This window comes from Periplaneta americana, chromosome 3, assembly GCF_040183065.1.
Source record: "Periplaneta americana isolate PAMFEO1 chromosome 3, P.americana_PAMFEO1_priV1, whole genome shotgun sequence".
NCBI classification, from domain to species: domain Eukaryota; kingdom Metazoa; phylum Arthropoda; class Insecta; order Blattodea; family Blattidae; genus Periplaneta; species Periplaneta americana.
In genome coordinates this window covers 80,165,836-80,192,891 of record NC_091119.1, presented here as the reverse complement: position 1 = coordinate 80,192,891, position 27,056 = coordinate 80,165,836, and the positions used below count along the sequence as shown (strand labels likewise).

The following is a 27,056-nucleotide window of genomic DNA, read 5'->3' as shown; positions in this document are numbered from 1 at the left end:
AAGTTTTGTAGTTTTTAATATCCAATACACAGACAGCTGTACTCACAGAAAATTACACACCAGAGAATCTTCTTTTTAGCAAGTCTTGAAGTTTTTAATAACCAATATTACAGAAACGTTCAGAAAAAGTTACACAAATGAAGATCGACATATTGGCATTATGTCAGTCATCTGAACTCTAAATATGTCAGCAATCCTGCAGGTCACAGCCTTCGTGTGATATTGTTTGTTTTAGTGTGTTTGTGTTTTGTTTTATTCGGAAAGGGCCATTACCTATTTCTCAAAACTGACGACAGATGGATTTTGGAAAATAGGAAAATGATGTAGGAAAATTGATATTTCACTAAAAATTACTATTTTTCTGAAAAACTTTGGGTTCCAAGCTTCAAAATGAGGGGTCATTTATTAAAATCCGTTCAGCCGTTTTCCTGTAATTTCCATTACCAGTTCAAATTATATATATAGATATGTCAATACCTATTTTATTACAGCATACTTATGATAAAACTTAATAATATAACATGATTTTATAGTTAATGAAAAAAACGGTCATAACAAATAAAAGGAGGACATGTCTGGAAAAAAGAGGACGTCTGGTCACCTTCCAATAATACAATAATATGGCTTGGCAAAAGTTAATGTTTCACATTATGTCCAAAGTGTCAAATATTCTGTTCCACTGATACAAATGTGTACCAATTGCTTGCCAACTTTGTCATCAGTTGCATATAACTTTTTGCGTACTCTGTTGTTATAACTTTCCAAAAAGATTTTTTTTTTTTGTTTCCCCACGAGTCCAAAGAGCTAATGTTAAATATGTTCAATGTTCAGATTGTGAAATGATTCTAACACTTCTCAACTGAAGGGCCTTTGTGTTCATAAATGTGGTTGGTGATGTGTGGCATGGTTTTAACTTGTAGCAGGATTATGCTTTGGCACAGCAACCACTTCAATGAGCGACAATGAAACTCGGTATTCAAGGTTTCTCTAGTTGAGAAAATCAACAAGAAGCATAGTCATATAATGCCCTCATTTTCTTTCTTAATTGACTTGTTTTCAATTTCTCTTAAAGAGAAGATGATGATTAGTGTTATGGCTGCTTACTCCGAATCAGGTGCCACACTAAGTATCCCTGTTTTTATCTCCTGTAAAAGTACATTGCTGTAACTTCCATCCTTTGTCGTGGTTATGTGTAAAATATGTGATCAACTATGAGTTGTTTCATTGTCTACTATATGCACAATTTTGTCCAACTGAAAGCTAATAAATATCTTATTTTATTTCATCCAATTCAAATCTGATGTTAGACCAATACTCTATCATGAGTTGGCAATGAATTTCAGTTAGTGTTGTGTCCTTTACATCCAGATATCGGATCATACTATGCACCTCAATATATGACTATGTCACTACGAGTCCTTCTATTTCAAACAAAAGTCGGCTATTTCTGAATGAAAGATGGCATGGTTTGGTGGCTCTGTGAGGAAGCAGCACCCTATCTAATCTCACTTGGCAAAATATTTTAATTAAAAGGGAAAATTTACTCACATACGAAGACTTATTACTAAGCTTAGTATTTCAGCTACGTCCCATCTGACACAACATAGAACCGCATCTTACTCACGCTTACTCAGTTTATGTTGAAGCCGGAACACGGTCATAGTGAGTGCTTTAAACCAGTGAAGTGTAAAAGTAGTATTATTTACTTAACGTAACATTTGTATTTGTGACGAGGTAAAATGCCGAAGATAAAAAGTTCGAAGTGTGAAAGGCTGGAGGATTTAATTCAGGAGTTCGGAGCCAATAATAATTTACATTACATGTAAGTTGTACAAAGTAGATATAAAAATTACAAGAAAAGAGTGCATTGAAAGACACTGCAATACAAAAAGGCATAGAAATAATATGGTTGAACATAACTCAAAACAAGCAGTACCATCAAATTCTGAGAGAGAGTACGATAAGAAATCCATGTTTTGCAGGGATCAATGTGCCATGATGGTCAATGCCAATATACCGCTTAATAAATTGAACAATAAACACTTCAGAGAATTTCTAGAAAAGTACACGAAGGAACATATTCCAAGTGAGCCCCAACTCCGTCAGCACTTTGTACTCATACTTCATGAAGAAAAAAATGAAGAATATCAGGGAAAGCATAATGGGGCATAAAATATGGGTATCCATAGACGAAACTACTGACTACTGGCAGATCTGTGGCGAATGTAATTGTAGGAATTTTGTCTCCTGAAAGGGCTGGAAAGAAATTTATATTAACATGCGAGACTCTACAAAATGTGAACCACGCAACAATTGAAGATCTTTCCCATAAATCTATGTCTCACGGTATTCAGTACAACGCAGTAGCGGCTCGTCATAAAGAAAATAGGTGAAGTGCTGCTCACATACACAAATGCATGAACAGTTTTGCTGATATAATGAGTAGGTCTACTACTAAACTACGTACAATTTTACTAGATGTAGAAGAATTGCAAACAGAAAAATTAATTTATTTCAGGACTCACCAATTTCTTGCATACAAAGTCAACCTTCCTATCTTTTAAAGCAGCAAACCTGTCGCTGATGTCTTCATAAAATGTCTGAGTTTAAATGAGGGTGGACAGTATATCTCTATGCAAAGCTATGGAGCTAATGATGAAAATATCTCCTGTGATGTAATATTCTGAGTGAACTTGTCAATCTTTTCAAACAGAAAAGCTTCTTTTATCGGAATAATTTTTTAAAGCTATTTTATACAACCGGATGCATATCAAACACAAATAAATAATTAAATTAACAAAAACAAACAATTTGTTAATATGTTAACAAAAAAAGCCTGTGGTGGGGACTAGTATCTCGTCCACAAACCACCTGTGTCCACAACTGCCCTCATTCTGCGCGGCATGGAGTCCACAAGATTACGGAACAGGTCTAAATTCTTGGCCATCTCCTCCCACACATCTAGAACTCTGTCCCACAATTCCTCAGGTGTCTTAACGGGTGGTTCTTCTGCCCAATTAGAGTGTAGGATCCTTTTGACGCAGCCCACAAATTTTGAATCGGATTCATATCTGGTGAATTTGGAGGCCAGTCGACTGGGTCGACATCACGCCTCCTCATAAACCATCTTTGAATCTGGTTGGCGGTGTGTATCGGATGATTATCCTGCTGGAAGAAAAGTGTTCCTCTGGATATCGTTTTCAGGTGGAAGGGATCATTACTTTTGCCAAAATGTGTTCGTAGATTTCTGCCGTAAACTGCCCGTGGCTGCGTTCCAGAAGTCCTGCCCCATCATATGACATTCACCCCCAACACGCGACCCTCACGCAACCCGACTTGTTAATTCGTCTCACGAAGCTTTCATCATATTGGTGGCCATTCATACAATAAACTAGGGCAGTACTATCGTTGCTATTGGAGACAATTACCTAGTCGGAGAAAATGAAATTTCTCCAATCGAAGTCCTGTTGAAGAGTAGCATACGCAGAATGCTACTGGAGACAATTACCTGGTCGGAATTTCTCCAATCAAAGTCATGTCGGAGAGTAGCATACGCAGAATAACCTATGCGAATCACGGCAATGAGTTATTGTTTCTGTCCCATCTTCAAGCGTAATGACGAGACAGAACGTTGTATTAACAGATAGCAGTATTGCTTGAAAGAGAGAGAGAGGTTTATTATTTATTAGAGTTTGGGCATATTCTAAGAGATATCGCCACATAATTATAGCTTTGCGAGACAGATATGATGGCAAATTTGTAATTAAAAAAAGAAGTGTACATTGTACTTGATCTCAGCATATTTCTGAAGTGTAAAGAGCTGACCTCTTGTAAAAGACTTGTTTCTAAAAAACATGTTTAGTGCCGTATTCCAGTCTTCCAAAAGGCTATGGTCAAATGTCACTTGAAAGGGATTATTTCTGCATAAGACCATCACCTCTAAGTATGGCTTCACAGTGGTTACAACAGGTTTCTTTTTCAATTGACTTCTGAAAAGTCCAAAGTTTCTATCACAGTGTGAAAATGAGTGAAACCGCATACAGGAAACTTAAGTGAAAAATGTTTATTTAAAAAGTCCTGGATAACCATAAACAAAACATAATCAATGTTCTATTTTTATTTTGGCCACACACTGCACTGGATAATAAAACAAGCTCTTTAATATTTGGAAAATTGTTCATCTTTTTCACCAGGCAGTGATATATAAATGAAGCCACTGAATTTGGATCTTTTTTTCCTTCAGATTCCATGAAATTACACAAAAATGAAGAGTCATCATTATGAAGTGCACATTAAAAAACATACATCCATCATAATCGTCTATAAAACTGGGCTGTCACATTGAGTTTAGAAATGGGTACTGTAAAACTGGGTAACTTTGCACTATTTTCTAGTCAAAAATTAGTTTTCAGTCTGTACATAGCCTATAAATGTCTAATTTTGAGATGGGTATTTATTTTATATGTTCTAGGGGTGTGCGGGAATATATTTAGCCAGTCATATCTTCGAAAATAAATGTCTTTTGAAATTTATAATCTGCCAAAACTTTGGTGCAAAGTTACCCATAGTTGGGGGTTACTTTGCACTGCCAGAGTTTTAAGAGGCATGGTGCTGGTGTTACATTGCACCATACACGTGTTAAACAATGAAAATATACTGTACCAGGAACAGAAAAATGGAAACACTGATTCAAAAACTGCTATAAATAATAATAACACGACAAAATATTTTTGAAAAAAAAAAAAACTACACAAAATTTCAATATAAGTGGTCACATTCTTCTAAAATGTTGTTTCAAAAATATTTTCAGTTCTTTCGAATGACAAGTCATGGCAACAGCACGTGAATAACTGTAAAAAATTATACATATTATTTTGTGTCAAGTTCTGGAATGAAATATAAGCAAGCCCTTTCTTAACACTTTCTTGGGTGGATTTAGTTTCACAATTACATCCTCCCATCCATATTCCATAATATTGTCCCTTTCAGGTCATTTGCAGGATTTCCTTCTCTAAGTCTTGCAACTTGGCCTCCCCACTTCCTTGGTGTTGGTGGTTTGCAATGCTGGATCTTCAATTGCTGACATCTTTTGGAGCACTTCGTTTGGAACTCTGTCCCTCAGTGATTAGCCTAGTATCCTTCTCAGCACTTTCCTTTGGCATATTTGGAGATTGTTACCAAGCTTGGCAATGAGAGACCATGTATGACTTTAATATGTAATAAAATGGAAAACAAATTCAAGTAATTTAACTGTAATACAAAGTGTGAATTATAGTAAGCATTTTTAAACTTCATGGAAGGTCCTCAAATCAAAATACTTACTTACTTACTTACAAATGGCTTTTAAGGAACCCGAAGGTTCATTGCCGCCCTCACATAAGCCCGCCATCGGTCCCTATCCTGTGCAAGATTAAGCCAGTCTCTATCATCATACCCCACCTCCCTCAAATCCATTTTAATATTATTCTCCCATCTACGTCTCGGCCTCCCTAAAGGTCTTTTTCCCTCTGGTCTCCCAACTAACACTCTATATGCATTTCTGGATTCGCCCATACGTGCTACATGCCCTGCCCATCTCAAACGTCTGGATTTCAAGTTCCTAATTATGTCAGGTGAAGAATACAATGCGTGCAGTTCTGTGTTGTGTAACTTTCTCCATTCTCCTGTAACTTCATCCCGCTTAGCCCCAAATATTTTCCTAAGCACCTTATTCTCAAAAACCCTTAACCTATGTTCCTCTCTCAGAGTGAGAGTCCAAGTTTCACAGCCATATAGAAGAACCGGTAATATAACTGTTTTATAAATTCTAACTTTCAGATTTTTGGACAGCAGACTGGATGATAAGAGCTTCTCAACCGAATAATAACACGCATTTCCCATATTTATTCTGCGTCAAATCAAAATAATACAATTAAAATTAAAAAAAAAAAAAATCTTCGTTTGTGTTATTGTGCAAAGTAATCCCAATTTAGCCTCTCTAAGTCTTGCAACTTGGCCTCCCCACTTCCTTGGTGTTGGTGGTTTGCAATGCTGGATCTTCAATTGCTGACATCTTTTGGAGCACTTCGTTTGGAACTCTGTCCCTCAGTGATTAGCCTAGTATCCTTCTCAGCACTTTCCTTTGGCATATTTGGAGATTGTTACCAAGCTTGGCAATGAGAGACCATGTATGACTTTAATATGTAATAAAATGGAAAACAAATTCAAGTAATTTAACTGTAATACAAAGTGTGAATTATAGTAAGCATTTTTAAACTTCATGGAAGGTCCTCAAATCAAAATACTTACTTACTTACTTACAAATGGCTTTTAAGGAACCCGAAGGTTCATTGCCGCCCTCACATAAGCCCGCCATCGGTCCCTATCCTGTGCAAGATTAAGCCAGTCTCTATCATCATACCCCACCTCCCTCAAATCCATTTTAATATTATTCTCCCATCTACGTCTCGGCCTCCCTAAAGGTCTTTTTCCCTCTGGTCTCCCAACTAACACTCTATATGCATTTCTGGATTCGCCCATACGTGCTACATGCCCTGCCCATCTCAAACGTCTGGATTTCAAGTTCCTAATTATGTCAGGTGAAGAATACAATGCGTGCAGTTCTGTGTTGTGTAACTTTCTCCATTCTCCTGTAACTTCATCCCGCTTAGCCCCAAATATTTTCCTAAGCACCTTATTCTCAAAAACCCTTAACCTATGTTCCTCTCTCAGAGTGAGAGTCCAAGTTTCACAGCCATATAGAAGAACCGGTAATATAACTGTTTTATAAATTCTAACTTTCAGATTTTTGGACAGCAGACTGGATGATAAGAGCTTCTCAACCGAATAATAACACGCATTTCCCATATTTATTCTGCGTCAAATCAAAATAATACAATTAAAATTAAAAAAAAAAAAAAAAATCTTCGTTTGTGTTATTGTGCAAAGTAATCCCAATTTAGCCTCAAATTCACCTTGATTAGAAAATTATTCTGTAACACCATTTGCCAACAAAACAGTTGCACAAACGAAACTAGAAAGTCTAAATGGATGAATAAGGAACAGATACACGTATAACTTATCTTGAGATTGTGGACACCATCTGTGATGAACGATAATTAATTTGATCTATATTTCAATCAAATTATGCACATGTTCTGTTGCTAGGGTATAGCAATACCATAAACAATTTCTGTGACCACAAACAGTGGAAAAATACTGTACACATATACCATCTATTGGTGGAAGTGATGAACAGATGAATTTGGTTCATGTAAACAACCCTAGACCTATATAAAAAGTTTTTCATAGATGGTGCAAAGTTACCCCTGCAGGTGCAAAGTTATCCCATTTTATGGTAGATTTTGGCAATAGTACTCAAACTCTATCATTAGTCGATCATTCTTTGTTTTTGCTTCAGAAAGTATGGCTTCGTTCATAGAATAATATTAGCCAAATTTTCTCTGGTGAAACAAATAATCTGATTGGAAGGAATCATCATAATTTTCTCGAACTTTATTTAGTATAAAAATCACACACATCTGACTTTGGTTGCCTAAATCGGAAGTTGCAGTGTTGATAAAACTATAGTGCTCAAAAACATTAGCGAAACAGATTTTTTGTCCGCTGTAAATTCTCGGTATAAAGCAATAACTGTGCTGTAATGATATCATCATTTGCATTAACATCTTTTCTATTCAGAAAACACGACATTTGGTTTTCATCTTCATCGCAGTCCAAGGAAACCAGATAGTAATCCATACATGTTGAAAACCAATATGATTTAGCTTGATCTCTCCGTTCCATTACTCTTTCATATTGATCTTGTACATTTGACTAAGAACATATTGGAGGCTATGGTTACTGTTCTGGTCTAATTCAGATGTTATTGCAAAGGAACTACAAAATGGTTGATATCAGGGAAGTTGAAGTCGCACAAGCTGTCACCTTCATTCAGCAGAGAATGCCAATTGCCAATGACCTCTGTTACTCTGTGTCAGTTGTGTATAGTTATCAAACATTATAGGGAGCCAGGGCAGTACGAAAGGAGACGTGAGCAAGGACGTAAACGAAAGACAACTAGAAATCAAGACAGATTTTTAGTTCTTCCTGCTCTGCATCGGCGTACATTCACTGCTCATGACCTACAAAACGACCTCAGGGTAGTACATGGAATAGCAGTAAGTGACCAGACGGTCAGGAATAGATTGTGGGAAGTTAATTTGAGAGCACGGAGATCTCTATGTGCCCCTCATTTGGAGGTTCATCACAAGCGAGCAAAGTTACGATATGCTCTGGAATAAGTAAACTGACAACTATGACATTGGAGGCAAGTACTGTTCACAGACAAATAAAAGTTTTCTCTGACTTCCTGTGATGGACGATTACGTGGATGTTGTGGACAGCGTCTCAATGAACTAACATTCTTGAAATTGACAGGTTTGGTGGAGGTTCAATTATGGTCTGGGCCGGCATCAGCTTAGAAATCAAAACTGCCCTGACCATTGTTCCTGGCTGAATAAATGTTATTGAATATGTTGAGAATATATTGCGACAATATGTTCTGCCTGCAATGTAAAGTATGGGTGCTGGATTTATGTTGATGCATGACAACATCAAAGCCCACGTTTCCGCCCGTCTCCATGAACTTTCTAAACTAGCATGAAATTCCTGTAATGGAGTGGCCAGCGATTAGTTCAGATTTAAATCCTATTGAACACGTATGAGATATGCTTGAAAGAAGCATCTGTAGGCCCATCGAAGCCTGAAGAACCTCGAAGAGCTTGCAATGGCACTTAATGTAGAGTGGATGAATATACCTCAAGTCAACATTCGGCAGCTTGTGAGAAGAATGTCTCTTCCCCCCCTCCCCCCAACATTTAGGCCCGTCATTGCTCTGGACGCACTGCAGCCTTAGGCTTATTGTGCTACCTATGTTTTATATTTTAATACAGATTCATCAGCCCTGTTACCTTGATTAAGATACAGTCCAGATATAGAACTCGGTTCAAAATCTTTTGGTTCTAGAGAATCTTAAAGAATGTCTCTTCGATGCCAAGCAGTAATTCATGCTCATGGAGACCACATGAAGTACTAAATCCACGTAGAGATCGTAAGAACTCATGATTGTTAGAATAAAGAAACAGATTTTCACTTTGTTTTGTGCAATATCGAGTAAGATGACTATTGTAAATGTCCATGAAAAGTAATTTGTTATAAAATATAGTGTCTGAAGTTCATGTTGTACTAAGACCAACATTCTACGTTTTCATTGTTCAATAAAAAATTAATTTCAAATTTTGTTCTGCTAATTTTTTTAGCAGTATATTTAAAGTATGTTGCGTACTTCATTTGTAGCATTTTACCAGTTTTATATCTGTAATATTCTGTAAACAGATTGAATAACCTTTCGACATTCAGACTAGGGTCGTCCAAATATAACGAATTTGATTTTTCCTGGGAGCAGTGGCTTCTTTTATTTGGTACTAAATGTGCTCATGAATCGTACACCAGACTGACTCAAGCTTCTTCGACCTGTTTGTATGAGTGCTTCTCATTTCATTACACTTTCTTCTGTATAACTCTGATTCTTTTTTTTAGAGATATTCAACAGTCTTATCATTCAATGACATACACTCTTTTCCTCTCCATTTACTTGAATGGAATACTTCCTTATTGTCTCTCTTGTTTTCTTAGGATTACATTCGACAGAACTCTTCATGCAACCAGATAAGTACGTATTCTGTGTTCCTTTGTTTGCACTGTCCCAGAATCGTTTAAATACACACACTTGCTTGTCTTGCAGTATAGATAAGAAGAACGTTTAGCACAACATGACGTCACACATTGAAACTTTTTTTTGCTGGGACTTGAAATTTTATTTATTTCCTGTTTCCATTTTTCCTTCTGTATTCGTTTCCTCCCACCACTTTGCACTGATGTCTTCACCATAATATGAGCTCCATCAGAATCCATTATGAGCGAGTAGAACGAATTATGTACTTGTGTGCCAACTGCGTAGTTCAGGAACTATCTACCTACATCACACTGTCATTGTTGCATAAACAACAACCTAAGTCCTCTCCAAGAAGGGTAGATTCATGAGATGGGTAATAATAGCTTGGACCACAAATTTATAGCCATCTTACTAATGTTTAATATTTGAGGAGAAAAAAAATGAAACTTGGAAGGAAGGTCAAGGAGCTTCAAAATATTCTTTTGGAGTGATGTCCATAACATATGCTATTATTTTAGCTAACTACTCAATTCAGAAATGTGTGTCAGTAAAGAAAAAGGAGAGAGCGAATTTATCTGTTGGGCCTGTCACTAAAACCTAGTCTCCAGAACAGAACAATCAAAACATAATATATTTAAGGACTAAACAAACTAAACTACATGTATCACACATATCAGAAACTGTGAATATTTACCCTTGCTCGTCTTTTACTTTCCACCAATGCTCTTGTGAATCATCGAGCACCTCATATTCTGCACCCTGAAAAACAAACAAGACAACGATTCTAAAAGTGGTATAAAAATGCAATGAACTCGGATTCGAAAAAATGGAGATATTTCTCCTTCTCAAACAAAATGGAAGCATGTTCCTTGTTTTACATTTGTCCTGCATTTTTTTTAATTCAGTCTCTTGTCTCTGCACACTCGCAACAAGAATTAGACCAGTTAAATTTATTGTTGGAAAAGGAAATTACCGAATTGATGAGGAGGAAAATTAGTATAATTGAAAGTCAAATCATGTTCCTCAAACCATCTACAATAACAGTTAATCACAAAAAGAGTGACGTAGGTACATAGGAAACTGTTCACTGACGATGGTAGATGGAAAAATCTGTAACGCTAAAGGTGGTATGTAACTTACACGGTGTTGGCCCGAACAGAATGAATAACACTGATGTTTTGGAAAAAACAGTCCACTGAAGAAACAAGAAATTTGGACTTTCTTTGCTTGATTTCGTTTTTCGAATGTCTCTTGCACATTTCATATTATAGGACTGAAATTAAGAAGTGGCATGTAAGGAAGGCTGTAAAACCTGAAGAGATTGCAGACGAAATAGCTAAGAAGGCACGACTTGGCATTAAAGTATGAATTAATGCATTGCATTTTGTCTTAATTTTATTTCAAGTTTATTTCTATTCAATTCTATTTAATCACATTTTTCATTACCATTTCATATATTTTGTTAGTTCTCACAATTTTATTATTTAAATTGTAACATTAAAGTTTTAGATTGGTAAAAAAACGTCACAATTTTCCACACGTACTGTGTACTTTCAGAACAGTTTGAAATGAAGCGACAATTGCCTTAACGGAAGTTTAACTCTCCTAGTAAAGGCCTACACGGGCCGAAATTCTTAGGCTTGGCCAGATCTGAACCCGACCCGAAACCCGAGATTAGCTTATATCACTCAAGCCCGACCCGAAACCGAATATTGGCAGATAAAGCAGAGGCCAGGAACAGCTGTGACAGATATCACTCCAGTAGAAGCATGAAAAATAATAATCTCTCAGGTAAAACAAATAAACAACGGCCTGTGTCTATGATAGAGTAGAGACGAGACAAATGCTGTCACGAAATACAAGGTCGAATTAAACAATAACTTCCGATGCCAGTAGTCTACTGTTCTGGATGGGTATCAAGTATGTATTAAACTCTTCATATCATTTATTTAATCAGTATATAATTCGTGGGGGGGGGGGAATTTGCATTTCTTTAAGGACCGAGCCGAGCCTAGGCCCTAGACCTGCGGGCTTGACCCGGGCTCGTGCAGAGAGCTCTATCTCTTAGTGACATCAAATGACACCATTTGCTTGTGTACGATGGGTGGCCTACCCATTAGGAGTGTCTTTCGCATGCACTAACAGAGAAAGGAGAGATTTTCAACCACAGGTTCATTAGCAAAATATTTTCCTATTCTGAAACGTAACAAGTTCATTAACACTATGTATAAATGCTGACCGTGATAAGTAAAAACATTTAGGCACAGGCTATCTTTGTTGCTGTGTGGAGCACACGAAACCTGTTTGGATGTTTGACAGTTGTCAATATGATGCTCTGTGTAGTATCTGTCCATACCAATCCTGTCGCCATGAACAATGCTGATGAACTAGAATACGCTGTGTATCACTGACAGTCATGTGACTGCAACAGCTAATCAGTGTCATTACAGCAGAAGTGCTCTTTGAGTTTGAGTCTACATCTCTGTGCCGCATGCTAACAAATTTAGTGATTTAAGTGTGTTTTGGTCTATTCTGTTGCATAACGTGAATAATAATAATAATAATAATAATAATAATAATAATAATAATAATAATAATTAGTATTAGTGTTGAGTTCACATAACAAAACAGAAGCAGGAAGCACAAGCTGGTCAGACTTTGTGCAATGTTGCCAAAGCTCAAGCTCACAGTGAAAGAGATGTGAGCGGCTTATAATATGACAATTTCGCCAATAATTATATCTCACTTTCTCTTTTATCCTCCATGTGTGGTCATCAACTGTCGTTCATGATGACTACTTTAACGTATACGATTTTTGAAGTCATCTGAAAATATAAAAAAAGTCAAATTCCTTACGAGGATAAAGGGTCTGAGAGAAAATGTACGAGTATATAAAATGCATTCCTGTATTACTAACAGTAAATGTCAATCTTCAGGAACACAACATAGTGAACAAGAGTTAATAAAATCTATAAATCCATCACACATAGGGTTCATATACTTTGGGGGGGGGGGGGAAGGGACACTTTCGGTTTGAATAAACCAACCAAATTTTATTGCGTTTCTTATTCATGAACGTCGAGAAAGGGAAAAGAATATACAATGATTATAATAATATAGAGTATAGCAATATTAAAATTGAACTTTAAACAATATTAAATCATTGATTTTTCCCTGTGATATACTCGTACTTCTCAGATGAATGTATTTTCTCAAGTGAAGACTGAAATTCCACACTGTCCTTATTAAAAAAAAACACTTTAATAATGCACATCGCTTCAACAGTTTCTACAGATAGACCTAACCTATTCTTTTCTTTTGTCCTTAAGGAGTTCATCCGGGAAAACAGTTTCTCAATACTAGCATAGTTGTTACCATGTCCTCTAGTGACACTTTTCTCGTGACATGACAGTACTGCCAATTGGTAAGACATTTTTATGAACCAGAGCTTTCGATTTCTTGGCAATTAATATGTTTTAAGTTTAAGAATAAGGATGTTAAATGCAAATCCATAAAATATGGGACAATTCTGTATCCCGAAGAAGTTTATCGGGACGCAATCTTATAATAAGGGACGATTCTGTAAAATACAGGACATATACACTAATCATACACTATCTCCATTAGATAATTTCCTTCATAAGTATTAATAGAAAATAATCATGTACTCGTATTATCACAGGACAACTTATGACTACACGTAAACATTCAACACACAGTATTCATAATAAGCGTGATATTTATCTGTAAGGTTTTAATAAAACTAATATGAAATTAAGAGTAGCTGCATACTTGTACCAACACTACAATACAGTTATGTTAACAGAGTAACTCACCTTCTCAAGCGAAAGATCTCCCCCTTCAATAGCTTTGAATGGGTATAAAGCCACAACCACTTTTGGCCTTATCATTAGTTTCTCCTGTAACAATGCAAACAAAATACCTGTATATATATGAATCTGTGTACATACAGAGGGGTCCAAAATGTACTACTGTTTGTAATTAAATAATTTTTAAACAAAAAGACATATACTTACTAATGTGGTTATAGGGATATTTTTTGCGAAGTTTTACCGTTAGATGGCAGGAGCGTTCCATGCGGCACAACATGTTGTAGGGCTATATTATGTCATATGCTACAGTTAATTACGTTCTCCCGCTTGTTGGTTTTCTGTGCTTGTCAAATTATATTTATAATTATTTTGTATAACCTAGTATAATTTAATATAATTCAGCATTTTCTTACCTCATAATCTAATTTAATTTACAATAAATAATAGCGTAAACTTTCAGGGTCCTATTCATAGACATTTCGCAGCACGCGCTACGAGCGTACTAGACTAGCCCCGGCTATCCACTGGTTACTAGTACAGAATTCAAGTCATATCCTATCGCTAACACTGGTTTATGAGTACGAAAAACGCTGATCATCCACCGAAACCCCACGCTAAAAATGTCTATGAATACGGCCCGTATAGCCTAATACTGAGAGATTCCCCTTAAGAGATGGATGGAGATATCTGCAGTGTGCTGAATATATATACGAGTAAATTGAATATCCATAAACATGAACCAGAACTTTGAGAACGAGGTGCAGGAATAAAAAAAATAGGAACTTTGTCGAAGATGAATATTACCTCTTTAATCATTAGTATTGTAAAAACAGGATATACAGCCACCAATGTGTTTTTTATAGGGAAGGAACTATCGAGATTTAATTCCCTATATTTTTTTCTCTAATTGCAGAAAGATCAAATGCAATGTTTGACAAGATATAATATGATCCCAGTAGTATCACGATTATTCCTGTGTTTTGTAGGTTAAGGACATGCAGTTTCCAATACTATGTAGGATGATTTTGAAAATTTGAAGTAAAAACATGGTTTTAATTAGTTTACAGCACATTAAAAACATTATTCACGAAATGGATTTCACTATGGATCGTCCTGGATAATAAACATCCCAGTTAATCGAGAGTTTACTGCAGGGGTAAAATACTGGCGTAAACTTCGGAGACCTCTAGAAATACTGAATATAATCTAAGCTAACATAGCTTGCTGTTGACGTTGCATATGTTTTTATTGATTTTTCTTTCCCCTCTTCCGAAATGAAACTGTAGCCAGCAATTCCTTACTTGAAGTAGCTATTTTTGTTTCGAGGTGCAATTTAATTGGTTAAATTTTTTAAGGTTTAAAGCATATATTCAGAATATTTCGGGACCTGAATGAAGACAAAAGGCTTTCTCTGGTTTTTAAATATAGGAACACAAAAAAACATTTGGCATTTTGAGTTGTTTTTAAGAGTATTTAATGTACTAATATACTACGTAAATCCTCAATGTTTATATATCGGAAAACAAATGCACACGCAAAGCGCATCCCTCAAAGTACACACTCGCTATCTGTTGGTGCTAGTTCAAGATATCTCTATTGGAGCGAGCCAGTATTAGCCAGTGCAGCAGAAGACAGTCCAGTAGCAACAGTGACTGAGATTCACTTACATTTGTTGAACGCAAGGGTGTATTAAGTGGTACTGGAGGTACGAGAACATTAAGGAGGTACAACGGGAGTGGCAGAGTTTGGAACACCACCACCAACATGTAGAATAATTGCCCGCATTCGCGAAAAATTTGAAGCCGACGGAACTGTTAAAGATGCTCACAAGGAAAGATCCGGCCGATCATGAAGGATTTTGTCTGCCATCCAAAACCTGTATGGTGATGAACTCGTTTACATGCAACAAGACGGAGCACCACCTCACTACCAACAAGATGTCAGGTCGTACCTCGATAGAACTCTGCCCGGACGGTGGGTGGGTCTAAGAGGTGCTGCTGAGCACCCACTTCGGTCTCCTTATTTGACACCTCTGGACTTCTACCTCTGGGGGACCGTCAAGAATGATATGTATCGACAAAGACCAGCAACAATCGACGAGCTACGTGCAAAAATCGAAGAGTCATGTGCTGCCATTATGCCAGATACACTAACAGCTGTATTTCGGTGTGCAGTTCGGCGCCATGGGCGTTGTATACAAGTTGGTGGTGGTCATTTCGAACACATACCATAACCCTCTCTCAGTGCCAAAAATTGTCACGTCAAGTCAAATATGTCACGAGATATCGACTTGCAAGCAGTGAGTACATTTTTGGACCCCTCTGTATATACAATACGTATATATGTGTACTACAATATGCATATTTATATATAGGTGTGTATTCTGAGAAGTAACATTGGTCAGTATTGAATTTCAGGACTTGTGAAATTAGCTTTGTCACTACTGATAAGCCCATGTATTGTGAATCCCTATCACCACGGCATAGAGCGTTCTCAGGTTGCGGATCGAGGAGAAGGCCTCCAGATATGGAGGGTAGCTGTGAATATATTGAATAAGCAGTCACGGACAGCCGATGAGGGGTGGTCCTCTAGCTTGAGGATTGGGCATAAAGGAATTTAAGAATGGATATCAGGCAAGGCTAAACGTGATCAAGGATGAGAATGGTGACTTGCTTGCAGACTCTCATTCAATTCTGAACAGATGGAAAAACTATTTTGGGCAACTACTAAATATACAAAGGCCAAATAGAAATGATCGGGACGAAATTGAAATACAAACTGCTGAGTCATTTACACCTGAACCCACACTTTCAGAAGTCGAAATTGCGATAGAAAATCTGAAAAATTATGTCTCCAAGTATCGATAAAATTCCAGCAGAATTAATACAAGAGGGTGGAAGCGCATTATCTAACAAAATTTATAAGCTTGTACTTGCTATTTGGGAAAAGGAAATTGTACCAGAACAATGAAAGGAGTCCATAATCGTACACATCTTTAAGAAGGGGGACAAGACTAACTGTAGTAACTTTAGAGGAATATCACTTTTGTTGACGTCGTACAAAATTTTCTCCAATATTCTTTTGAGAAGGTTAACTCCATATGTAGATGAAATTACTGGGGATCATCAGTGTGGTTTTAGGCGTAATAGATCAACTATTGATCAGATATTTTGTATTCGACAGATAATAGAGAAAAAATGGGACTGTAAGGGTACAGTGCATCAGTTATTCATAGATTTCAAAAAGGCATATGACTCGGTTAAGAGAGAAGTTTTATATCGTCGTGTGAATGCAAGAACAACTCGAAATTTGCGTTTTTTAGTTATCTCTTTTATAACATATCAAAAATCGCACAAAATGTAATGCAGGAACTTGTTAACTGATCGAACGATACCAGCGACATCTATTTTCCAATATAACAAATAGGTAAATGAAAACGAGACATATTCCTTAGTGCAATAAATAAGTAAATAGGCAATGCCACAAAATATGAAAAATCAAGTTACCTAGTTCTTACATTCACACGACGATATGATATTCTTATTGAATCGGTGAGTTGGAAAAGGGGTCAAGGCCATCATTTTTCAAAATGGCGTTTATTGGCGATACCTGACTGCTAGGTCTGTACGCATCGTTTGGTATAACAAGGAGTCATGTCCCGTCCACAGAAGTGTGCGTTAGATTACTATTGAGTTGGAGAAGGGGTCATGTCCAGAGTTTTTTGTCTCTCCTGAACAATTTACTTTTCAGGACATGACCCCTTTTCCAACTCAACGATTCTATTGAATTTGATATTCTCAAGAAACTAGTTCGATTACTTAAAATGTGTCTCAGTGAAACGTACAGCAGAGTCCGTATAGGTCAATTTCTGTCAGATGCGTTCCCAATTGACTGTGGGCTAAAGCAATGAGATGCACTATCACCTTTACTTTTTAACTTTGCTCTAGAGTATGCCATTAGGAAAGTCCAGGATAACAAAAAGGGTTTGGAATTGAACAGATTATATCAGCTTTTTGTCTATGTGGATGATGTGAATATGTTAGGAGAAAATCCACAAACGATTAGAGAAAATACGGGGATTTTACTTGAAGCAAATAAAGAGATAGGTTTGGAAGTAAATCCCGAAAAGACAAAGTATATGATTATATCTCGTGACGGGAATATTGTACGAAATAATAATAATAATAATCCGTGGCGCTACAGCCCGTTAAGGGCCTAGACCGACCAGCCGGCTGCTGGCCTCAAGCCCACATGCCGAAGCAGAGGTGGACGATCATCCAACCAGAATGGAGGTATCGTGTGGTTAGCACGATGATCCCCCCAGCCGTTATAGCTGGTATTCGCAACCGGATTTCGCTACCTATCGTAGCTCCCCAAGTGCATCACGATGCTGGGTGGGCACCGGTCCCATACACTGGCCGAAATTTCATGAGAAAATTTCTTCCCCCATGAGGACTCGAACCAGCGCGCATTCCGTAACGCGAGTCCTAGGCGGGATGCCTTAGACCGCGACGCCACGGAGCGGGACATTGTACGAAATGGAAATATAAAAATTGAAAATTTATCCTTTGAAGAGGTGGAAAAATTCAAATACCTGGGAGCAACAGTAACAAATATAAATGATACTCGGGAGGAAATTAAACACAGAATAAATATGGGAAATGCCTGTTATTATTCGGTTGAGAAGCTTTTATCATCCAGTCTGCTGTCGAAAAATCTGAAAGTTAGAATTTATAAAACAGTTATATTACCGGTTGTTCTTTATGGTTGTGAAACTTGGACTCTCACTTTGAGAGAGGAACATAGGTTAAGGGTGTTTGAGAATAAGGTGCTTAGAAAAATATTTGTGGCTAAGAGGAATGAAGTTACAGGGGAATGGAGAAAGTTACACAACACAGAACTGCACGCATTGTATTCCTCACCTGACATAATTAGAAACATTAAATCCAGACGTTTGAGATGGGCAGGGCATGTAGCACGTATTGGCGAATCCAGAAATGCATATAGAGTGTTATTTGGGAGGCCGAAGGGAAAAAGACCTTTGGGGAGACCGAGACGTAGATGGGAAGATAATATTAAAATTGATTTGAGGGAGGTGGGATATGATAGAGACTGGATTAATGTTGCTCAGGATAGGGACCAATGGCGGGCTTATGTGAGGGAGGTAATGAACCTCCGGGTTCCTTAAAAGCCAGTAAGTAAGTAAGAAAGTACTACTGATAAGCATGTAACATATTATTATTATTATTATTATTATTATTATTATTATCATCATTATTATTATTACTATTATTATTATTGTTATTATTATTATTATTATTATTATTATTATTATTATTATTATTTATTACGTTCAATAATGATTTCGACACGTGCTGCTGTTCCAGTGTAAGATTTCATTCAGATGGTGGTAAGACCTCAACATCCTGCCTAGTTCCAGTACGAGAGCAGTAGTGTGAGAACGTGACGCGAGGTGCAGACGACCGTGGGTAAGACGTGTATACGTGGTGCAGTCGAGGGTGATGTACATGGTCAAAAGTGGGCTGCATGATTCCTCTGGAAAGAGAGACAATCAGCAGCACAAATTCACTGGTGCCAAGTGGTTGTACATGGTGAACAAACGCATGTGCGGAGCACAGTATTTAAAACCGGCTTAGGAACATCAACATGGAATATGAAAGTTTAGTGAAAGGGTGAGCAGTGGTAGACCAGTAGTGAGTCGTACACCACCCACAGTGCACAGGAGTCCAACTTGATAGTGACAAATCGACGCATTATCATCGATGAGCTACAACGTGAAACGGGTACTGCCAGAGAAACTCTACACACGATAGTAAACTGCGTAAAATGTGTGCTTAATGGGTGCCCCACAGGCTCACTGACCTGCAAAAACAACGTGTGACAACGTGCCAGGAATTGTTTCATCTGTACAATGAAAACCTTGAAATGTTCTTCGGGGGACTAGTGACTGATGATGAGTTTGTATTTCTGTTTGAGACGCCAGAGAAGAAAAGATAATCCATGGAGTGAAAACACATGGATAGTCCACCTCCAAAAAAAGCTACGGCCCAGTCTTACATTGAAGAAGCAAATGGCTGTAACGTCTTGGAATGTTTCCGGAATTTTCTCGATCCACTGGCTTCCGAATTGTGATATTCTGGCTACACTGAAACGCGGAATTCAACAGAGACGCAATGGCAAATGACCGTTGAAAGTGATTCTGCAGCACGACAACGCCAGACCACACACCAGCAGGCAGACAAGTGATGCTTTGGCATCAATTGGATACCAAGCTTTGCCGCATCCGCCATATTCCCCTGATTTGGCTCCGTCGGACTATGCATTCTTCAATAAGATGGAGAACCTGTGTGGTCGACGATTCGCCTGTCTGTCCATGAGTGGGTCCGCAGTACTCATAAAGAATGGTGTGCTGCAGCCATCCGCAAATCCGCAAACTTTTTGCGAAATAGGAACGCTTTATCCAGTTTGGTGGGGATTGTCTGTAATATTTGTACTGCGCCTCACTTTATTCGTCTGCGCCCAAATCATTATTAACGGTCAAGTCCAAATCATTATTGAACGACCCAAGTATTTGGAGTAGAGACGTGACATATAAAAGAAATTAAATGTTGACTCCAGATTTTCAGAGATGTTACTTTCATACGAACCGCCTAAGAGCAGGCTATATTAGCCTGCGTCATGGTATTTCAGTTGTCTTACGATTACTACAGAACCGGGTTTAAATCCCGGTGATAGCGGAGTGGTATTTGTAGTGAACAAAGCCCACCCTGAGAGGTTTTATTAGGTTTCTCCCATTTTTTTCCATTAATCCATCGTCACTCTTCAGTTCAATATTCATCATAATCATTTCAACAATATCTACTCAAAATGGTATAGGTAGATGTAGAATTGTGACTGGCGTACAGACGGCATCAAAGGTAGCACACTATGCTCTCGGAGGCAAAATGGCGCACTAGTGGGTCTTCACCAGTTCAATCGACAGATACACCGCATGTCTGAGTCACTATATTTACAAGAAAGCGACAGTTCGCACTCAAAAAAAAAAAAAAAAAAAAAAAAAAAAAAAAAAAAAAAAAAGATTCCCACATAAAGGAGTTGTAAGGAAAAAAGCTTAAACTGTGATGCTAGCTTTCGGGCCTCTGATCCGTAAAAAATGAAATAGGCTATATTACATACACTGTTTCAAGGAAGCCGTAATAATTCCTGTGACTTAATTTGCAATAACCCTGACAAATTTTCTTCTCTTATTTGCTATTTATTATTTTAGATTACGTAAAATGCAAATTTTGAATGAGTATGTACTGTTCTGGAAGAATTTTAAAACGTAAAGAATATAATTGCAATATTGTATACTTATTTACAAATGACTTTTAGAGAACCCGGAGGTTCATTGCCGCCCTCACATAAGCCAGCCATCGGTCCCTATCTTGAGCAAGATTAATCCATCATATCCCACCTCCCTCAAATATATTTTAATATTATTCTCCCATCTACATCTCGGCCTCCTCAGAGGTCTTTCCCCTCTGGCCTCCCAAATAACATCTATATGCATTTCTGGATGCAATACTGTATAATCGTAAATAAATTGATTTGAAAATGTTAACAATAGGCCTATACTGATATATCAAAATACTGTGGTGGTCAAAACATATTTCTAAAACCGAAATTTTGTTTAAGTGACAAAAGTTATATGAAATACTGACAAATTTCAATAAATATTTTCATGAAGACGACACCCCGTCATTACCTGTGTTCTGAATTTAATATCAATTTAGATCTTTATAAATAACCAATGACATTTTATGTATGTTTTCGTTCTAAATGAGGTGGAAAGCAATAGAAAAAGCGCAAGCCAAATCCTTTCTATTTATCAAAAGAGAAACAGGAATAAAACCATTTACTGCGTACTCAAATGAGAAGATATATATATACTGTGTCATTTTTCGCAATGCACACAAAGTCAGTTTAACATTTTCATATTTATACAAAAAGGAAGTATTAAGAGTTTGCACAAAATAACTTTCGAGATTTTCACGGAAAAATAATTTTTCAGAAATTGCTATTTTTTGGCACGTCGCCTGTTTCTAGTCATACTCCTTAATTTTATTCATTTCACTGATTCTATTCTTTAGACCTTACAACAACATTGTAGCTTTGAAATAGGGAGCAGGTCAAAAGTTACATAAAAATATTACAATACATAGCAAATAGATTTGATTCCATTTACAAGTATAGGCCTACAGAATTCAACAGTTGAATAGACGGTATGAGTAAGCAGAAATTTGGTTAATTCTGTTCTGAACCTTTTCTCTTGGCCCTTCAAAGTTTTAAGACAATAATTATTAGGGTTGCACTGAAGACTGTAATACATGAATAGTGAATTTATTTTACAACAGCTTGAGACTAACAAAGGGTATCCACACCTGTGGAGTAACGATCAGCGCGTCTGGCCGCTAAACCAGGTGGCCCGGGTTCGAATCCCGGTCGGGGTAACTTACCTGGTTGAGGTTTTTCCGGGGTTTTCCCTCAACCCAATATGAGCAAATGCTGGGTAACTTTCAGTGCTGGACCCCGGACTCATTTCACCGGCATTATCACCTTCATTTCATTCAGACGCTAAATAACCTAGATGTTGATACAGCGTCGTAAAATAACCCAATAAAATAAACAAAGGGTAGATGGAAATCTCATTTGTCTTGTATTAAAATTATGAATATTTTGATTAGCACTAAACGTATCTTAGTTTTTAATATAAAATAGAATCACGGAAAGAATGTACTCACAAGGTAAGATCAATATCTTTAAATTTGAAACTTTTTATTGTAGGATTATCATTATGAAAAACAAACATATATTTAGCTTCAAATGAATTGTCCCAGAATATTAATTCATATTTTATTACAGAATGGAAGTATCCAAAGTACGAGTACATTTTAAGAGTGTTTATAGCCAAAAGAACAGTATTTCTCAACCTCTGTAAGAAAGCGGCCTGGCATTTGTAAGGCAATGGCCCGGTAAATTATTGCGAAAAAGGCGAACCCCAAATCCCAACAGTTTTTAAATAGGCTATTCTTTAATTTGACGTGACATAAAATTAAACTTTTCTTCTTATTATTCTTCTTTTTCCCTTCAAGTATTAGGCCATATGGCCTGTTAGAATCTCAAAGTTGAATTTTCAATCCAGCGCTTCTTTGGACGACCGAGAGATCTCTTCCCGTTTGGACGATAGTGGAGCATGACTTGGGATTCTATCTCTACGCATGCGATGCAGATGATTTATCCAGTTGTTCCGATAATGTTTTACGTGATTAATTATAGGTTGTAGTTGTAATTCTTCCATTACATCTTCATTGCGTTTGTGACCCCATTTCGTATATCCCTCTGTGTATCTCATAAATTTCATTTCATTGGCCGTTATTCTGCTTTAGTCTTTCTTCCTCAATGTCCATGCCTCACTGCAGTAACAAAATACAGGTCTCGCCAAGGTCTTGTATAAGCGAATTCTAGTATGCCTTTGTACTAGGGAAGGTTTCATAATGTTGTTAATTATTCCCATTGTTTTGGTGTATTTAGAAATTTTCTGTGAAATGTCTACTTCATCGAAAAAAGATAATGTGTATCCGACATATGCAGAATAACTTCTCTTTCTACTATTTTTTAATCTAAACATATTTTGCTAGGCACAGGCTATTTTCCACAGAAGGCCATAATTTTTGTTTTTTCTTTATTGATTTTCATAACATATTTAATTCCAATTTTGTTAAAATTAAAAATTGAACGTTGTAATTCATCTTCTGAGGATGCTACCAGTGCTAAATAGTCTGCAAAAAGTAATGAATCTAGTTGTAAATGTCTAATGAGTTGCATAATATATCCATGAGGTAATTGTTTCCATTCTCTAATTATTTATTTGATAAAATTAAATGTAAATTACTTTAATCTGATAATTCAATGTTTCCATTCTCTAATTATTTATTTGATAAAATTAAATGTAAATTACTTTAATCTGATAATTCAATACTATCAGTTACTGATCCTCATGATTGCTTTGACCCTCTTCCAAAAATGACTCAGTGAAAAACGGAGTTCACTAGCAAATTGATTTTAATAATATTGGTTTGAGAAAACTGTAGTAAGAAAAATTATTTATGACCTGTACCTGATCACTCATGTTAGCGGCAAAGGAGGTGCAGAAATAAACAACATGCAGAAACAAACAAATAAAACTTAACCAGCTTATATTTGATCAAATATAACTGATCCGATTTTTTAAATAATTTCTTTGTTGTAATATATCTTGTCCATCGGTATAACTTATTTACAATCAAGACATCCCATAGAGCCTATTTTGTAGAGTAAAGGGTAAAGCGTTTGTAATATTCAAGAAAAATAAAAATATATTAATACATATTGACTTACTGATGACTAAATTAAGGTGTTAGGTACAGCTTACAGAAGTAAAATTTTGGAAATATTCAACATTTTTTTCCTCCATTACTGTAAAAATGTAATTAATATTATGGTTTATTTAACGACGCTCGCAACTGCAGAGATTATATCAGCGTCGTCGGTCTGCCGGAATTTTTGTCCCGCAGGAGTTCTTTTACATTCCAGTAAATCTACTGACATGAGCCTGTCGCATTTAAACACACTTAAATAGCATCGACCTCGGCCGGGATCGAACCCGCAACCTGGAGCATAGAAGGCTGCGCTAGGCCTATACCAACTGCGCTACCGAGGGCGACTCCATTACTGTATTTTGTACAATAATGAAAATTAATATTGATATATTTTTCAAAATTCAAAATGGTGGCAGTTCACTGTGCAGTGATGAAGCGTTTCCCTCATAACTAAAAAACTATCCAACATTCTGTGATGAAAATTTGTGTGTATTTATGCATGTCATATCTACAATATGATGCAAAATCACTTCTTTACCTTTGATAGATTGTGTGATAAAAACAAATTCATTTAAACAAATAGTCAAATATCAGTATTTTCATCTAACACAAAATAAAACAAATATTGTTTATTACGGAATGCAGTTGAAAAAACATGATATTGTAAACATGAGTTTCAGTAATAAAATAAAAGAGAGAGAACATGAAAAAGTTAACAAGTTTATGAGTTACGAGGGAAACACTTCATCACTGCACCATTTTGAATTAAAAAACTATAAATAATTTTTTTAATCGTAAATATATATATATATATATATATATATATATATATATATATATATATTTCATATAGCAGAAGGACAGTGTTTTACACATACCAATTTTTATTATTGTACAAGATACAGTAATGGAGGGAAAAAATGTTGAATATTTTAAAAAATTTTACTGCTGTAAGCTGTACCTAACCCCTTAATTAAAGTTTAGGTCCACAGGTGAATATTTGGGCGTTAGTATTAACAGTAAGGGTTTTTCTTGGTTACTTCTCTCTGGAACGTTTCAGGAGAAAAAAATCTTTGGGCTAGAATACGTTACAGTTGTACGTATTTTCATATTAATGGTATGAAGAATGACGAATGGAGAAATGGTATTAACAGAGGAAACCTATTCCAACGTTTGTCTCAATATATACGTAGTCAGGAGTCGAACCCAAATTTCCGCGTGGAAAAGTCGACGCTGTAACACTGATATAACGAAGTGTTTGTAATTTGGTAGAAATATGTACTTACTTTAGCCTTGGAAGATGGCGTTCCTGGTGTCCCACCTGGCATGATTGGAGTGGACGGAGCACCTGTAACAAAGCATAACAAAATCTTCACCATGAAACAACTAAATACAAATTTACTCTGTAACAATGCGTAATAAGATTTTGAAATATAATTCTACATCTCGCAACGAAGACTTTTCACACACTGACAAAGGAATTAGTCATAAAGTTGACAAAAATAGTTTTTAATTTCAGCATACCAAAATTTCAACATGATGTAATGGAACAGGCCGTGAATTCTCCAAAACAATTCCATATTTTCCAAATTAAAATAATCCTACCGTCTCAGAGATACAGAATAACCTTGCAGTTCGAGTCAATTTCAAAATAAAGATAACATTTATTTTGCAACAGCGCTAGTTATTTTTCTAACCGATCAAATAGAGGTGCACGTTAGTTTCGTTTCTTTAAAATTTTTAGGGTGTTAATCACGCTATGTAAATATAAATGCGGAGTGATCAATAACATTTTTTCACCCATTAGATTCTACCAACCTGTCCACTACCCCTTTCCTTCAATTCGATACTCCCACTGTTTGAACCTGACCCCTACTAGTTTATACTTCGTTCTATAATGTCTGACAGGAGAAGTAAACATTGCCCGCAGAGGAGGAGAGAAGTCTCATCGCACGCTTGTCTTGAAGTTGGGCGGAGCTAGAACGCTTCAGATCGCCCAGCTTCAAGTCAAGCGTGGAATGAACCTCTGCCATTGGTTGAATAGCAAGGGATCCGGCGTATTCGTAACCGGTGCTTTCGCCAACGGCATGTTTCGTCACGGCCATTCCGTCACGAACTTTTTTGTCATGTAGGCATGTTTTGTCACAGATCGCATTTCGTTATACGTACCTTTGTGCCACAGTGGATACGTTTCGTCACAATATTGAATGTACTACACAATATTACTTTCACTATTATTTATTGAATACTCATCAATTTTTATAAACATTTTTACCCGAAGTTAGTGCATATATTCAAAATAAGTAATTTAACCAAAGTTTCTAGCGATACCATGCCCAATTGCTCGAAGGTAACCTACGACATTCTCGTCGGCTTTATATTCCTGATATATTTCTTTATTATTCGTGATAATCTTGTATCGAGAACTGTATATTTTTTTTCTTTTTACGTGGTGGCGACTGTCCGCCTTCCAATTGTTCAATATCATTGTGAATTTTTGTTGTTTCAGCCTGTAACGACTCGAGAACATGGTAAAATGATGAATGAAACATTCAGATTGGTGTGTTAAGGCGTTGGTTCCACGTCTCACAAGTGTTAGTGGTCCTTGGAAGATTTTCTAGCGTTCGAACGTAACAATTCCAGGTGGATAGAGGAAATATAGGCACCTGCCTTCCTCTGTCACACCTTCGTCCTCTTACATAGTTGTGTTCCGACATAGTCGAAGAGATTAACAAGGTTGTCTGGTATGGTATCTCCTAGTAGTTGGAAAGCGGAGACGACTCTTCATTGGGAACAAATGCTATTGCAATTAGCAAATGGAACATGGATCGTAAATTTACATTTTCTTCCCGGTTGTACTATTCACCGAGTCCAGCAGACTGAAATCTTCTCCAGACACACTGACCGAGATGAAATAATATAATCATCTGCAATTTGTCAATAGGGTTAGGAAATTTTATAGTTAAAAATACAACTATATTATCTCCACTTCATTTTCAGAATATATTTTGAAAATTTATATTTCCAGATCACAACATGGAAAAATATTGTATATAAGCCACTATAATGTATTTAATATTTTATGAG

At 36.7% G+C, this 27,056-nt stretch overlaps 1 protein-coding gene across 9 annotated transcripts in view; it reads right to left on the bottom strand.

Annotated features, from left to right (window-relative positions):
* Btk (tyrosine-protein kinase Btk29A) overlaps window positions 1–27,056 on the bottom strand; it is a 361,167-nt gene that overhangs the window by 69,521 nt on the left and 264,590 nt on the right. For all 9 annotated transcript variants that reach the window (XM_069820854.1, XM_069820855.1, XM_069820852.1 and 6 more), the window contains 3 exons: window positions 25,256–25,317; window positions 13,552–13,635; window positions 10,410–10,474 (listed from right to left, as the gene is read on the bottom strand). In XM_069820854.1, coding sequence (XP_069676955.1) covers window positions 10,410–10,474; window positions 13,552–13,635; window positions 25,256–25,317 — 211 coding nt within the window. The remainder of the gene's footprint in view (window positions 1–10,409; window positions 10,475–13,551; window positions 13,636–25,255; window positions 25,318–27,056) is intronic.